This window comes from Marmota monax, unplaced genomic scaffold (assembly GCF_021218885.2).
Source record: "Marmota monax isolate L192 unplaced genomic scaffold, Marmota_monax_Labrador192_F-V1.1 WCK01_AAM20220418_F8-fsc00021, whole genome shotgun sequence".
Taxonomy (NCBI): domain Eukaryota; kingdom Metazoa; phylum Chordata; class Mammalia; order Rodentia; family Sciuridae; genus Marmota; species Marmota monax.
The window spans coordinates 6,590,039-6,607,858 of record NW_026695228.1 but is presented as its reverse complement, the minus strand read 5'-3'; the positions used below and the strand labels follow the sequence as shown (position 1 = coordinate 6,607,858).

The following is a 17,820-nucleotide window of genomic DNA, read 5'->3' as shown; positions in this document are numbered from 1 at the left end:
CACACATCAGCAACTGAACCACAGTGGCCTGATTTTTCCAGTACCTTGGGAGACAGGAAACTTTAAGTGTCAACTCCCATCCAAGCTCTGGTTCCTAGGATGGCAGCTAAGGCAGCATTAACCTGGATCCTAGTTAACTGAGCGCTGGTCTTCTACCTTTCACAAAATCAACTTAATCACATGCAAGTAAAAAAAAAAAAAATCCAACATTAGCTTCCCACGACAGTACAAACACTAGCTCATGATTTCAAATGTGAATGAAAAGGAAAACCGCTCAAGATTCACATCACAGCTAAAGGAAATTTAGATATAATTTCCGCTGTATAAGCCAATAGAATATTCAATTCAGTAATTACAGACTTCCTCAAACATCTCTATCTCTAAGGAAATTCTGGTCCTATGAATCACAAGGTCAGTGCTCCAAAGCACACAGACTTTTTTCTCCCTAAAGTAAACCTACAGTTCAAGGGAGATTAGATGATGAGTCCTCAATACATTCCTGCTGTTGACTGCTATGCACGGCAGTCATGAAAACTGTTAGCCATCTCTCATGTATCTTAGTCAAAGATGCCCCTTCAAGCCTGGTTGGGGCTTAATGTTTCTGACCAGGTTTTTTTTTCTCTAAAAAAAACATCTTTGATGCTTGATTGTTATGTATTTCTTGTTGCAACCTTTAAAGCCTCAATTTAAAGATTTTTGTCCTGCTTCAAGCCCTTCCTAGAAACAAGGCAGGTTTATAAATAAACAATAAAGATGTCTTTCTCCTCTGAGTTCTTTCTGCCCCCAGAAAGTGGCACCTCTTATAATTAGATTTTGGATACTCGAAGGAAAGGGCAAGGTGAGATAAGGAAGAAGCAGCTCAGAGCTTTGCATGTTTTCCAACACAGGTCATTACACTCAGACCGCCAGGAAATGGACCACCCCATGGCTTAAAAAGGTGTGTTAGTTGATGAGATCTTTCTATTGTACCTGCAAGGCTAGTATTGTTCATTATTATGGCTAGATCATTTGACTTGTTTTTTACAAAGTCTGAATGAACTCATCATGTTAAAAGTTAAAATTGGGGCTGGGGTTGTGGCTCAGTGGTATAGCACTTGCCTTTGCACATGTGAGGAACTGGGCTCGATTCTACCATATATAAACAAACAAATAAAATAAACACCCATTGACAACAAAAAAAAAACTTGTTTTTAATTAAAATAAGCAGATCTTTGTGGTTCTTAAGCTTCAAACCTTTTTTAAAGGTATGATCTTAAGCTGGGTATATATCAGAGAGGCTCAATTCTATGCTCATGCTCAGTGCTAAGTGAGAATGCTCTAGAAGCTGAGATATGTCTGCTCACCCCAAATGCCTGTCCAAGCAGGATTGACCTATGCACTGAGGGAAGAAGTAACAGAATCAATATACCTTTATCCAAGGAATAAGCTAATATTTACCTCTGGGATAGAGTTCTCATGTGCTTTAGCTCACTTGATTTGCTGCTAACGTGTAAAGTCATCATTACTTTTCTCATTATCATAGATGGGAGTTCAGGAAATATTAGATCAGTTATAGAAGAGCACACAGCTAGAAATCAAATGCATGTCTCCAATGAAAAAACAGTTAAGTCCTTACAATGTTTTAGTAATGCAGCAAATCACAATTGGTTTTCAATACAGTGACCCGGCAGACTACTGTGAAAGCAGATATAACAGAAGCTACCTGTGGATCCCCTCTCCTCTATTCCCTTGAATTGTCCCTGACTCCCTCACTGCCCACACAAGGCTGGAAAGCCAGACTGTCGCTCAGGTCCCACACATGATTATGTAGCTTCACAGACACACCCATCCAAGAGTAAGAAGGTCAAACAACATCACGGCCAGAGGACACGCTTTGGCTACACCTGTGTTTCCACTGGCAGACACAACCTAGGGAGGAGTTTTTGTTTTGCTGTGGTGGTGGTAACTGAAATTCCAGTATCTTATTGCTGGCTTCATGGTGTTGAGGTGAATCAGAGAGCTTGTACCCTATAGTACCATGTGTGACAGTGGAGATGGTGGAGAACCAGGACCTGGCAGTCTGTGAGAGTCGATACTGCTTCCTCGCCTTCCTGTTTGTGTCAGGCTGCGTCCATGGATGATTCTAGATGTTATTCCTGGAAATTTAGTGTACAGCCTGCTCCTTCAACCCTACTGAAAATCTGAAAGCTATCCAATGATACTCAGCAAATCCCTTGCTACTATGGCTGGCTAAAATGGATTCTGTCATCTGCAACTGAACCCTGACCAAGACAATGGATATCCTACTTTCCCATGGAAGAAAGATGCTACTGGGCTGGTTACCAAGGATCTCCTGGCTGGGACAAGCAATCAGATGGGATTTTCCCATCTGGCAGTCCTCAAGGGCATGATGAACTCATTCATGTATGATTTGTTTCTTCAAATCATGGCTCAACCAGAAACGAAATGAAATAAAGGAGGAATTCCCTAGAACACAGGGGCTGGTTTCTTATCAAGCAAGGCAATGAATGTGGAAATCCTTTAAGGGGTAAATGTTCATCTAAGAAAAAGTATTGCCACCTTCCTGGAAATAGTCATAAATCTTAGTGAAAATTAGAAGCAAACTGCATTTTAGACTTAACTCTGTGAGGTGAATAAAGGATCCAAGGCCTGGAAAGAATAAGTGCCTCTTGAATTTCAGCTCAAATTTCAAAACCTGAGGTTTTTTTTTTTTTTTTTTTTTTCCCTTACTATGATTCAACATCTCCCTAAGCATATTTTTTTTTCATGTCCTACATCTTATCATTGATCATTTGTTTAAGTAAAAATAGATGAAATTTCTCTCTATGGTCTAAGTGTCAAAAGACACAGACTCTGGCATCTGATAAATATTCCACATTTTTGATGACTGAATAAACAAGATATTATTGTGAATTTTCACTTTAAAACTCATAGCATTTTAGACTGGGAAAGACCTTGAAAAACAACCAAAACTAAGGTAATATGGGGCAGGAAACAGATGAGGAGTTTCCCTCCTAGCAACTAGAGTAGCCCAGGCATTTTATAAAAAGCCAATATAATTTGACAACGGACAGGGGACACAGCTGTGAATGACTTTAAAAAAATCCTAACAGTCAACTTGAAGAATAAACATGTGAAAATTAGGAAGAAACTTTGAAAAATCACAGCTGGGGTAGATTACCCTATGAGATGTTCAAATGATTTCTAAAGCTGCAGATATAGTAAAACACCAAAACACGGTATAGGATTTAACCCAAGCAGATATAAAAAGTAAGTAAATGGGGAAAAAAGGAGGAAGCAATCTAGATCAGTAAATGAAGAACGGATTTATCTACATAAAATGTTGCGATAACTGAGTAGATATTTGAAAACAAAGTTAGAACCCAACTTTGCAACTTCTGCTAAAATAAATTTCAGTACTAAGGTTAAATATTACCTTAGTTCATTTTATGCCAACTATACCATAATACTTGAGACTGGACAATTTACAAAGAACAGAGATTTGGTTTTTGCAGTTCTGGAGGCTGGGAAGTCCAAGGTTGAGGGACCTATATCTGGCAAGGGCCTTCTTTTTTTGTTTGTTTGTTTTGGTACCAGGGATTAAACCCAGGGGTGCTCAAGTACTAAGCCATATTTCCAGCCTTATTTTATTTTTTTTTGTTTTGAGACAGAGTCTTGCTAAGTTACTTAGGGCCTCACTTTAGTTGTTGAGGCTGATCTTGAACTTGTGATCCTCCTGCCTCAGCCTTTTGAGCTGCTGGGATTATAGGGTGTGCCACCATGCCTGGCTGGCAAGGGTCTTCTTTTGGGGTCATCTCATGGATGAAGGTTAAAGGCAAGAGTTCACTCTCCTGAGTAAAAGAAGGTAAGGGGGCCAAACTCATTCTTTTATCATGAATCTACTCACTCAATAACATACATTTATTTATTTATATTAGTTTTTTGAATGAACACAATATCTTTTTTTTTTTAATGTGGTGCTGAGGATCGAACCCAGTGCCTCACGCATGCCAGGTGAGCGCACTACCACTTGAGCCACATCCCTAGCCCCTCAATAATATTTTTGAAGACAAGAGTCTCCATGACCTACTTATCTCTTAAAGGTCCCATTTCTTAACACTATTGCATTGGGGATAAAGTTTTCAACAAATGAACTTCAGAGGACACATTTAAGCCACAGCAAATATTTTTAAGTACCACAAGAAAAATATACATAAATATGAATGTATGATCAATTTCATCAACTATACTTAGCTTTGCTAGTAAGCATGACACCAAATGTTAGGGGAAAATGAGGCTGATAGATCTGAAGATAAACTTCGGTTTATGGGTACAATTACGAAAAAGAAAATTAAGGGATGACAAAATGGAAACATATTCATAAAAACAAAAGGTCAATATTCTTTATATACATTAAAACTATCTGTATGTAACAAAACAGTAGAACTTCTCTATAGCTGACTACGTCTGTATGTTGACTTCTTTATTCTCCCCAAATCTCACTAAAATGATTTTGAAGAAATTTAAAATACCTAATAGTGTTGAAAGCTAGAAAGAGCAACCACAATCTGGAGCAATAAGGGATTCCTGGGGGGCATTTGGTGTCAAACTAATGACAAGCAAGGGGTTTCCAACTTAAAAAAAAAAATAGTCCAGGGGAAAAATATTGGCTAACACAAGGTACATGACTAGAAATGGACAAGGGAGAGACAGTGTTCTTTTGAATGTAGTAATACAGCCATACATCTTGATTAATTCTCTAAGTAGTTAAAAAATATGAATTTAAACGTAGACAGAAATTACAGAGTAACTCCAAACAAATAACTTTCAATTACTAGAAGAGAAAATAAGGAAAACTCAGAATTCCAAATAACCCATTACAATAATTAAGCCGGGCATGGTGGCGCACACCTGTAATCCCAGTGGCTCTGGAGGCAGAGGCAGGAGGGTCGCAAGTTCAAAGGCAGCCTGAGCAATTCAGCGAGGCACTAAGCAACTCAGTGAGACCCTGTCTCTAATAAAATACAAAACAGGGCTGGGGATGTGGCTCAGTGGTCGAGCATACCTGAGCTCAATCCCTGGTACCCCTCTCCCTCCCCACCAAAAAAAAACCCAAAATACAATAATTATAAATGTGTCAAATTTTCATACTGAAAGACAAGTTCCCAGACTGGGTATAGAAGTAAAATCTAGCTATATGAACGTATGACATAGAAGATGTACAAATAACAAGATGACAAAGAAGGTTTAAAAAAAATAAATAAATAAAGTATCTCCTTTTGGAGGAGGTAAAATATTTTGGAATTAGAAGTGGCAACTTTACAACACTGGAAATAGACTAAATGTCATTTGATTGTTCATTTTAAACTGATTGACTTTGTTATGTAAATCTCATCTCAATTGAAAAAAAAAACAACAGGAAGAAAACATAGATAAGTGCTCCAAAAGAGCTGATAAGGTGATTTTTTTTAATTTATTTTTTTATTCTTGTTTGTTATATATATGACAGCAGAATGCATTACAATTTACATTACATATATTGAACACAATTTTTCATATCTCTGGTTGTATATAAAGTATATTCACACCAATCGTGTCTTCATACAGGTACTCAGGGTAATGATATCCATCGCATTCCACCATTTTTTTTTACCCCTATGACTCCTCCCTTCCCCTTCCACCCTTTTGCCCTATCTAGAGTTCATCTAATCCTCCCATGCTCCCCCTCCCATCCCCACTATGAATAGAGCTGATAAAGAACACAGCAAAGGAAACTAAAAGACACGATATCCCCAGATATCATATTAAAAACTCAAATCCAAGAGTTAAAAAAAAAAAAAGACATTTTAAATCCAATAGTCTATTAAAAGAATACATTACAGTCATGTGCTATTTTAACAGTGGGGATACATTATGAGAAATGCTTCATTATATGATTTTGTTATTGTGCAATCATTATGATGTACAGTTACACAAATCAAGATGACCAAAATGTCACTAGACAATATAAACTATGGGACCACCATTGTATATGCAGTTTGTCATTGACTAAATGGTATGTGGTGTATAATGAATAACTAAATATTGATTATCCCAAGAGAGCAAAAGTGTTTCAACATTAGGTTTCCTAATATAACTCACTACATTGGCAAACCAAAGAAAACAATACCCCATACAATCACCTCAATAAAAAGCTACCCCCATCCAAATCCAAACTCCTTTTTCCATTTCCATTCACAGTCACAGATCACATTCCTGATTAAAATGAGTACACAATTGAACTTCCCTTCCTTAAATCAAGGAAGAAGACCTATCAGACCCTGAAGCTAAAACTGCACTATCATTTTAACAGTGTGTGTTAATCAATTTTTTGTTGCTGACACAAAATTCTTGAGAAAACAACATAGAGGGAGAAAGACTTATTTTGACTCATGTTTTCAGAGGTTTAGTCCATGGTTGGCTGGCTTCATGGTTCTGTACTGAGATGAGACAGAACATTATGGCAGCAGCATGTGGTAGGATAAAACTGCTCATTGCATGGTGGCTGGAAGGCAGAGAGAGAGGGCCTGGGGACAAGAGAGAATCCCTAGGGGAAGACCTGCTTCAACTAGATTCCAAATCCTACAGTATCTACCATCTCCACTGTTATGAATCCCTCAACGGATTAATCCATTGATGAAATAAGAGTTCTCCTTATCCAATCATTTGTAAAAATCCTCACCTCTGAACATTGCTGCTTTGGGGACCAACCTTCAACACATGAGCCTTTGGGATATACTGAGATCTAAACCATAACACAGTGGAAACATCCAATTAAAATTATGAGTCAACCAAGGATATCCTTATTATCCCAATTATCCAACATTATCCTAGAAGTCTTAACTCATACAATGATGAAAAAGTAAAAGTATAAAAAGAAAGTGAAAAACAACCGTATTTACAGATATTACTTTTATTTATGAAATAAAAAATAATAAAAATTATGAGAATAATTCAAATAAGATGGCTACACACAAGATCAAAATTAAAAACCAAATAGCTTTCAGCCAGGTTCTATGGTGCACACCTGCAATCCCAGCTACTCAGGAGGTGGAGGCAAAAGGATCAAAAATTCAAGGGTGGCCTGGGCAACTTAGCAAGTCCCTGTCTCAAAATAAAAGGGCTGGGGATATAGCTTGGTGGCAGAGCACTTGCCTCGCATGCATGAGGCCCTGGGTTCCATCCCCAGCACTACAAAAAATAATAGTCTATAGCTTTTATATATCACAAGTAATCAAAATTTTATAAACCAAATTCATTTTTTATAAATATCATTCATCAACAATGAAAAATAATTAAATCAAGGAAGGCATGCACAAGACTTACCTGGAAAATAAAAACTTTTACTTACTGGAAAAATAAAAACAACTAAGAATTTTAAGAAAATAAGAGGACCTGTATAAATGGAGACACTATTCTTAGATGGTAAAATACCAGGAAGATAACTTTTAAAATTAAATTATAAATGTAACATGTCTACAATCCAAGTTGTAATGAAATTTAAGGAATGCTGACTCTAAAAGCCACAAGTGTTAGTGTAATATACAAGAACAGAAAAAGAAATAAACTTGTATGACTTACCCTAGTGGGTATTAAAATGCACAATACAACTATAATTAAAGAGGTCTGGAATTGACTTAAAAATAAAACAAAAGAGAGTCAAGAAATATTTATGCACATAGGGGAATATAATTGATTCATAGCGAGACACCTGGATATCCAGTTGGGAAGAAATGTAAAATTGTTATATTACACAAAGAGAATGTCTGACAATTTAAGTATGTAAGTATTCTTAACATAAAATTTTTGTCTCCTATAATTTCTTCAAATATTTTTATAATCATGGGGAAGCCCTGTTTAAGCAAGTTAAAGCTCAGAAGGCTAAAGAAAGTTAAGACTTCAAACAAATTAAAAACTTTCTTTGATGAAACATGGCATGATGACATTAATAGCAGGTGACAGATGAGAAAATTAATAACCATAACATACAGGAAATGTATACAAGAAAATAATGTGGAAAAATATTAAGATACTTCAGATAAATGAGGGAGGGAATGAAAGAGACTATTTAAGTGACCTGAAACTTATTTTTATAACGTACATTTTATATTTTAAGTTTCTTCAATTACATTTAAGCAAAAATTTATCTTCATTCTTAAAAAATTAAATCATAGGGACTGGGGATATAGCTCAGTTGGTAGAGTGCTTGCCTTGCATGCATAGGATCCTGGATTCATTCCTCAGCGACACCAAAAAAAAAAAATTAAATTAAATCATAAATAAAAATAAAGAGTTAGAAAGCAAGCATCCCAGCCAGGCATGATGGCTCATGCCTGTAACGGCAGTTGCTTGGGAGGTTGAGGCAGGAGGATCACAAGTTCAAAGCCAGCCTCAGCAATCCAGCAAGGCCCTAAGCAACTTAGTGAGACTCTGTCTCAAAATAAAATATAAAAAGGGCTGGGGACATTGCTCAGTGGTTAAGCACCTCTGGTTGAATCCCAGATACAAAAGAAAAGAAAAAGCAAGCAAGCAAGCAAAAATCCCCATTCAAACACACACCCAATTCATTATTATTTCCCTCCCAGGTAGTAATTTTCATTAAGGGATTCTTCCTCTTTTATATCTTTAAAAATGTTTTTTAAAGAAAGAAATATCCCTCCTTTTTTAAGTAGGTAGAAGAAAAAGCAAGAAGTTACCCAAAATAGAAAGAAATAGCTAATAAGCATATTTAAAATGTACAACTTCCTTCAATAATCACAGAAATGCAAACAAAAACAATTTGTTCTTTTTCACATGTCCACGCTCCCCTGAATATTGTTTATGGCTGGTGTTCTCTCTGATTGGCAGGTTCCCAGGCCAAATGAGTTTTTATTATTTTGAATCTCTCTCATCTCTAATTGGCAAATATCAAAAGAAAGAGTGGGTCTGCAGAAACAAATCCTGTTACTCATGAAACACCACTAGAGGAAATGCAAATTGACACAACATTTTTGTACAACTTGGCTGAAATATCAGAAACAATAAAAACATATGACAAACCACACATACAAAAACAATATATTACAACTAACAAATATCAGAAAAGTTGTAGAATACAATATCAAGGATGTAGAACTCAACTGGATTTCAATAATCTAGTACTAAATAATCTGGAAAAGAAATTAAGAGAATAATTCCATTTGCAATAGCATCAAAAATAATAAAATACTTAGGAATAAATTTAATAAGAGAAGCTCAAGACACGTATGCTAAAAACACAAAATACTACTGAAAGAAATTAGAGAAGACCTAAATAATAGGAAAGACATCCCATGTTCATGAATTGGGAGATCATTTTGTGAAAATGGCAATTTTTGCCACATTGGTATATAGATTCAACATAAGCCACACTGAAATTGGAAGTTGCCTTTTTATGTTTTTACAGTTATTAAAAGTTGATCCTAATTCATGTAGAAATGCATAGGACCCACAATAGTTAAAATTATCTTAGACAAGAAGAATAAATTTGAAGGATTTCGATTTCTGATTTCAAACTTAGCACAAAGCTATAGTCATCAATACAGGGTGGTACTGGTATAAGGATATACATATAGACCAATCAAATATACTGAAAATTCAGAAATAAATCCTTATATTTATGGTCACTTTATTTTCAATAAGGATGCCAAGAAAATTCAATGGTTAAAAAAAAAAATAAATGGTACTGGGAAAATTAGATATCTGCATTTAAAAGACTGAAGTTAAACTCTACCTCACATCATACACAAAAGCGAGTTCAAAATGAACCATAGATCACAAAACAAGTTCAAAATGAACATAAATGTAAGACCTAAAACTATAAAACTTTTAGAAGAAAATACAGGAGTAAATCTTCATGACTGTAGATTAGGCAAAGTCTTCTTAGATATGATATCAAAAACCCAAACAAAATAAGAAACACATAAATTGAACTTTATCAAAATTAAGGACTTTTGCACTTTAAAGGACACTATCAAGAACTTCATTGAAAAGACAACCCACAGAATGGGAGAAAAATATTTTCTAATCATATAGCTGAAAAGGAATTTGTACCAGAATATGTATAGAACTCATACAACTCTGCCCTAAAAGCCAAATTAATCATATTTTTAAACCGGCAAAGGGTTTGTTAAAAAATACATACATATATATTTATATATTATAAATATGTATATGTATTATATATTGTATATAATATATATATATATATATATATATTTTTTTTTTTTTTTACTTATAGATGGACACAGTACCTTTATTTTATTTACTTATTTTTATGTGGTGCTGAGGATCAAACCCAGTGCCTCACATGTGACAGGCAAGTGCTCTACCACTGAGCCACAACCCCAGTCCCAAAACTGGCAAAGGATGTGAATAGACATTTCTCTAAAGAAGACACACGAATGCTCCATAGACACATGAAGATTGCTCAGCATCATTAGTCTCGATGGAAATGTAAACCAAAACCACAATGAGACACCCCTGCATAGCCCCTAGGATGACATGAATCAAATATAGAATGTAAGTCTTGGTGAGGATGCAGAGAATCCAGAACATTCTGTTGCTGATTTCCACTTTGGAAACAGTCTAGCAGTGCCTCAAAATGTTCAACAGAGTCACCATGTAACCCAGTAATTCCATTTCCAGCCAAATGCCCAAGAAAACCAAAAATAAATGTCCACACAAAAACCTGTACATGAAAATTCATCCCAGCATTATTCGCACTAGTCAAAATATGGAATCCCAAATGTCCATCAACTGATGAATGAAAAAATAAACATATAAATACAATGGAATATTATTTGACAACATAAGGAATAATGTGCTTATGAATTCTATATATGGATGGATGGTTCTTAAAGAAGCCAGACAGAAAGGGCCACATAGTGTAGAATTCCATTTACATGAAATGTCCAGAGAAAGCAGGTTAATGATTACTAAAGGCTGAGGAAAGGGAGGAATGGGGGGTGATTGCTAAGAGGGGATTTTTTTTTTTCAGGCAAAGTTCTAAAATTGAATAGTGGTAATAGCTGTACACTCTTATGAATAACCTAAAATTCCTTAAACTGTAGACCTTAAAAAAAGTCAGCTTTATATATGAATCATATCTCAATGACGCTGTTTTTTTTAAAAACACACACAGCCAAACTCATAGAACTTTACACCAAAAAGTGTAAATTTTACTGCACATCTAATAAACTTGGCTTTAAAGAAGATTCATTGGTGGTTGGGGTTGTGGCTCAGCAGCAGAGTTCTTGCCTAGCACATGCAAGGCACTGGGTTCGATCCTCAGCACCACATAAAATAAGTAAAATAAAGGTACTGTGTCCAACTACAGCTAAAAAACTTAAAAAAAAAAAAAAAAAAGATTCATTGACGCTTTTTATCAATTCTAAGTTTGATCCTGAGAAAATATCAGACATCCAGGAAGATTTAGCTTAATGGATATTTATTACATGGCTATTAGGAAAAGGAAATAAACACACATTGAATAGTTGGAGCCTAGATATTTCTGGAATACTACGTGGCCATTAAGAATGTCGTTAAGAAATTAATCATTGATAAGAAATGCAATAGGTCAGGTCTCAGCAGGAAACCAGGCACACTCACATTAGGTAATCCGAGCAGAGTTTAATAAAGGTGCTATCTGTAAAGCAGGATGCAGGAAAACCACAAGTGATAGCACAGTATCTGGAAACAGTAAGCAGAGCGGGAGTGGACAGTGATCAGTGCCAGAGAAAACAGCAGCCAGATAGCCCACCTTCCATGGAGGGACACAGCCAACCTGCTGAGACCCAGCAAGGAGGACTCCTGGGGAATGGGTACCCAGAATTTGCTTTCTTTTCCCCCAGAACCTCCTGCTGGGGATACCAATGAATGAAGCAAGAGGCATGTCAGAGGGTGGGGAGTCCTTGAGAGTCCAGCAGGTCAGCCTCCCAGGTAGAGAACAGGTGGAGAATGGATCTGGGGACAAATGGCAGATACCAGCACAGATGGTCATGGCAAGAAACAATAAGAATATTTTTTTTCTCCCAAAACGTATTGGTTAATAATATAAAATTACTTAAGAAATTTTGGAACACTTTACTCCAAAGGGTAAACAATGGTTCACTCAGTTCCCCAACAATGAACAGTGAACCAACGGCTACTGGAATTTGGTGAAGGGATTCTGTGTTGTTGGAGACTGTTCCATACATTTCAGGACATTTAATAGTTCTACTCCCCAGGGCACTAAACACCAGTATAAAGCCCAGGTGGTACAATAACCAAAACAACTTCAGGACCCTACCCACTTCTAGACTGTGCCCTTGAGAAACCACTGTGGGAGCAAGAATTCATTTTTTGATTTTTTTTTTCTTACCTGCATTTTTCCAATTTTCCTACAAAGTCTGGGTATTGCTTTTGTGAAACGGAAGCCACGTTCACTACTTTTTTAAAAAAGGAACAAGATAGCAATTTCGATTACAGTTCTCAGTTAACCCTATTTGTCCTTCCCCAACCAAGTCTGCTCATGACAGTAAGTAAATAAAAGGTGACCTAACATTATTATGTGGATGCTATAATTCATTTTAAGGTCACCAATACAGGAAGGGTGCAATTAACTCAGCTTCTTATAAATCACTGTTATTCTTCAAGTACTTGTAATAGGTATGAGATCACAGCATCCTACAATTCACAGGTCAAGTACTGGATTGCTTCTAGCTTGTTATAAAACTTTAAAAGGAAGGAAACTGCCATGATTTGGTTTCAACACGGTGTTACACTGGCATAGCCTTAAGTGTCTTAGTAGGCATAGCTACTGCCACTCGCCCCCGCAAGAAGGCCAGGGCAAGCAATTTTTTTAAATATTTTTTTTTAGTTATAGATGGACACAATACCTTTATTTTATGTATCTGTTTTTATGTGGAGCTGAGGATTGAACCCAGTGCCTCACACATGCTATGCAAGCGCTTGACCACTGAGCTACAACCCCAGCCCCGAAAGCAATTTTGACAAGTGATTTGGGGAAATATTGTGTTTTGTTCTATTATTTCATTTCCTCGGATCCAAGCAGAAGTCAGGATCTCAGCAATTCTTCATCTCAATATTTTTACAGGGCTGGAAAAGTAGCATTTTTCTGCGTTTGGGTTTAGCATAATCTCAGAAAAGGGACAGTGATAGTTAGAAATACACATATACCCCTCCAGATAAAGAATCAGTGGTACCATAATTCATAATATCCAAGAAACCATCAATTTGAAGCTACATCCTGATCCAAATGTCAAATCATGAATTTAAAAAATCTTAGAATCAAAACATAGTATATCATTTCAGGGGCTCTTCAGCATTCTGAATGTTAAGAGTTCGTTTAATAAAAAAAAAAAAAAAAAAAAGTAATTTTTTTTTTAAAAAGTGCACACTGCTGATGACAATTTTGACCAGTAAAACTGCAGAATATGTCACAGAATCCTTAAATTTGCATACCTTTTGACCCAATGATTTTACTTTAAGGAACTTTTCCTCAAGAAAACCATTGTGCAAGCCCAGAAAGATAGACAAAGAAGGACAGCAGCTGCAGCATTGCTTATATTAGTAAAATTTAGAAACGTATTTGTCTTAAGAGGACCAAGGAAATCAAATATGGTATTTCCTTATGATAGAAAACTAACGATGCGGGCTGGGGCTGGGGCTCAGTGGTAGAGTGCTCGCCCAGCATGCACGAGACACTGGATTCGATCCTCAGCACCCAGATTTACATAAATGTAAAATAAAGATATTGTGTCCACCTAAAACTTAAGAATAAATATTAAAAAGAAAAGAACGAGAAAACTAACAATGCAAGAAAACAGAGATCTGAAAAATGTTCATGGCATCATAGGTACAAATAGCAGGTCACAATCAGTAAGAAAAATTGCAAAAACCACATGATAGAAAAAATAAGTATAAAAAGAGTTTCGAAAAGAAATGAAAAGTGGAAAGAAAAACAATTTTTTTTTAAATCTCCTTAAACTTACATGAGTTTTCCTTATTTGGGAGAACACACTAAGTCCCCAGTATAAGGGAAGAAAACACATCACTGATACCTCAGATCTCTGAGGAGAAGGAATATTCTATAGGTTTCCAATGTGGTGAGCAGAGGTGAATTGAAATAAATTTTTTTTTTAATCAGAACAGCTAAAGGACTATAGAATACTTTTAAAATTCTGAAGATCAACTATTTCCAGTCTAACAGTCAAATTATGTGTAACAGTAGAACTCTGAAAGATGAAAATCTCAATTTCCACTTGCATCATTTCTTAGGTAACTATGAGCTGCTCACCTCCTGCAGGTAAAGCAAATCAGAGTAGGACACTGACCAGAAGAGGTACAGCCTCCAACCCGAGACAGAGAGCACAGAACTTCACGTGACGGTGCAGTCACCAGACAAGTGAGAGCAGGTCAGAGGCCCGGGGGTCAGGCAGGTCAGGATAACCCTGATAGAATACAGTGGGCTCTTTCTAGCCAGAGATTTGGACAACTCCAATTAAATCGGTGACTAAATATGTGGGGAAATAAGAAATGTGAAAAGGGCATTACTAACACCAAAGAAAGCAAGAAATTGGGCAGGAAAAGTGCTCTGTGGCTCAGCTCTGAAGTGTTCATGGTATCATGAGTCAGTAGTGGCTGTTGGTCCAAACCAAATCACCTGATGACCGTCCTGGGAGACAGGAAGGGTATTATGTAATTGGAGGTGGTCTGAGACAGTGAAGGCTTCAGCTTTCAGAGCAGAAAGGCGGTGGGACAATGCAGGCAAGCTGGGGGAAAACTCTAAGCTTAGAGACACATTACTCAGAGCGCTGAGAGTCTTGAATATGGTTGTCTCTAGGAATGGAGAGCGAGGAAAAGATTTCTGCCTGTAGTACTGTTTGATTCTGAAACATGTCCATAATTATCTCTGTCAAAAATAAAAACTCAGCCAGGTGCCGTGGAGCAAGGGCATGGTTTGGAAGGCTGAGGCAGGAGGATCTTGAATTCAAAGCCAGCCTCAGCAACTTAGTAAGGCTCTAAGCAACTCAATGAGACCCTATCTCTAAATAAAATATTAAAAAAGGGCTGGGGATGTGACTCACTGGTTAAGTGCCCCTGGGTTTGATCCCCGGTACCAATAAATAAATAGATAGATAAATAAATAAATAACTCGCCTACAGCAGTAATAAGGGTGACATGGTTTTTCCACCTTTTTCAAAAAGCTCCCCGAAATGCCAGGCACGGTGGCACATACCTGTAATCCCAGTGGCTCAGGAGGCTGAGACAGGAGGATCGCGAGTTCAAAGCCAGCCTCAGCAACGGCAAGGCGCTAAGCAACTCAGTGAGACCCTGTCTCTAAATAAAATACAAAATAGGGCTGGGAATGTGGCTCAGTGGTTTAGTGCCCCTGAGTTCAATCCCCAGTACCCAAAAAAAACCTCACTGAAATCTAAAAGGATACATGCCAACATGTCAACAATGGTTACTTCTAGTGATGGGATTGTGGGCTATTTACATTTCTTCCTTCACTTTCATATTGTCTGAAAAAGTATCGCACAGAGAGCACATCTGAGCTTGTTGTCAGAAAACGAAGAGGCATTTTATTTCATGCCTGATTGAAACCCACCCCATAATAGAAGCCCCAACTCCATCGTGTTAGCTTCTGTTTGCCCTGCTCAAGCAGGGCGACTGCCAGCTCCTTCACTCTCACTGCAAATATTTGTTGAACTTTGTAAAGTCAGGCCCTGTAAGGTGATTCCAATATTTTCAGCTTTTTATTGGGTCTCCCGAGTCTTTAGTACCAGCCAGGAAATCAGTTGGCCAACATCACTCAAACTTTCTGTGCACTGGAACACTTGGGAGATGGATTCCCTAGCTCTAGGATGGGGTTTGAGCCGCTGGAGGAGCAAGCAAGCTCTTTGATGTACACAGGTTTCACCAAAGGTTTCTCAAAGGGACTGTCCAGGACTGTATATGTCTACTTTCTAGCTTTCACACAGGCTCAGTTCTGAATTCCACAGTGTTTAAACAAGTCTCTGAGATAGCAGAAGGAGTACTGGCCAGACAAATGGAAGGAATGCCCCTTAGCGGTTAAGAACAGAGACCAGGAAAAAGGCTGGCCTGAGTCTGCATTCCAGCTCCACCCTCCACAGGCATAGTTGACTTCCTCTCTTAGGCCTCAGTTTCTTCACATGTAAAATGGGTTTAATTAAAGCCACCTTTACCTTGAGGGTTGTTGTGTGGAGGACATGAGATCTCTAAGGCATCTAAGGGATTTGATAACCCTGGCACAGGGGGAAGACTCAGTAAATGACCACTGCTAGCTGTTAACAGGGCTCCAGTCCTTTCTCAGCCATGAAGGATTGGCTGGGACTTCTGGGGAGATCACTTGTCCTCAGTCTCCATGTGTAACAATGGAGGGGAGCAAATACATGTCCTGTCACCTGTTGGCAGGACCTTCTGAGCCCGCACCAGGATGTGCACAGCACCAGACAGGAGGCCCTTTAATTCTCAAAGAGGTTGATACTCTCAGATTTTACTCAGTGATTATCCACCCCCCAACCCCATTCACTTCATTTTTACTTACCAGGGAGATATTAGAAAAAGGAAAAGCCCCCCCACACACACTACCCCCCCAATCTTAGGAAAGTTTTACTTTAAGGAAGGAGGCTATCCACGTGGAAATCAGGTGAAGGAGGCACCAAGTGTCCCTGACATGCAACACAAACTTGAATACCCACCAGGCATCCTGCTCCCAGCACAGATCATCTCCACTGAGAGTGCCCAGCAAACTAGATTTCTTCCCCCCTCCAGACATCGTGAGAGTCACCACCCTCTCTCTCCCCAAGAGGTTGAAAGGATCTCCTTCTGAGTTTTGCACTTTGCGAAGAATAGAGGCTGAGTTAAAAAAAAAAAAAAAAAAAAAAAAGAGTTCCCCAAAGCCTGCGCGAGGATCTGAGCAGGTTCCATTGGAGAAGCACAGCGGGTGCCAACGCGCCGGGTCCGTCTGCCTCCCCCGCCCCCGGCCCGCTGGCACTCACGATCTCGGCCACGATGAGAAGCCCGGGCACAGTGCGGAGGAACTCTCGATCGTAGGCGAAGCTGCTGCTGGTGGTGGAGAAGTTCTCGGCGAAGGAGCTGGTGGTGGTGGTGACCGTGTGCGAGCGAGCACGCTGCGGCTCCTCCATCGTCGCGCCCGGATCGGGCTGGCCGGTCCCCGGGGACCCCCAGCGCGTCCGGGGGTTGACGCGCGGCCCAGTGCCCCGGGGACACCGGCGAGCGGGAGGGGAGCGCGGCTGGAGCTGGGAGCTGGGCGCTCCGGAGGCGCCCTCCGGGGCCAATCCAGGAGCCGCGCGTGTCCCGCAAGTGCGCAGCGCCCTCCGCAGCTCCGCGCGCGGGCTCCGGGGCGGCGCGGGGGCCCAGGAGGAGGAGATCGAGCGAGGGGAGGCCGCCCGGCGGCCGAGGAAGGCGGCGGAGGCCCGGAGGAGGGGAGGGGGCGTGGAGAGGGGCGGGCGGGAGGCGGGCTGGAGAGGGACCGCCCCGCCGAGGCGTCGCGGGCGCGCGGCCTCTTCACCTGTTGCGGGACACCTAGCGACCGAGAAAGTCGCTTTCAGTGCAGCTGGGCCAGCATTCCCGTGAGCCGCGCGGAGGCGAGGGCCGGGGTCCCCGCCGCCTGCCCTCTAGGCTCCAGCCTGCCAGGCTCCGCCTTCCTCGGGCGGCCGCGGCCGCTGACCTGTTTCCTTCCACCTGGCCAGGTCCCTGGGGCATCCGGGGCCC

At 39.4% G+C, this 17,820-nt stretch overlaps 1 protein-coding gene across 1 annotated transcript in view; it reads right to left on the bottom strand.

Annotated features, from left to right (window-relative positions):
* The window catches only part of Cmtm8 (CKLF like MARVEL transmembrane domain containing 8), a 100,318-nt gene extending 82,817 nt beyond the window's left edge, over nucleotides 1–17,501 (bottom strand). The window contains exon 1 of the mRNA XM_046437115.2: nucleotides 17,085–17,501. Within this exon, the coding sequence (XP_046293071.1) occupies nucleotides 17,085–17,231 (147 nt within the window). The 5' untranslated portion in view covers nucleotides 17,232–17,501. The remainder of the gene's footprint in view (nucleotides 1–17,084) is intronic.
* Between the last annotated feature and the right edge of the window lie 319 nt (nucleotides 17,502–17,820).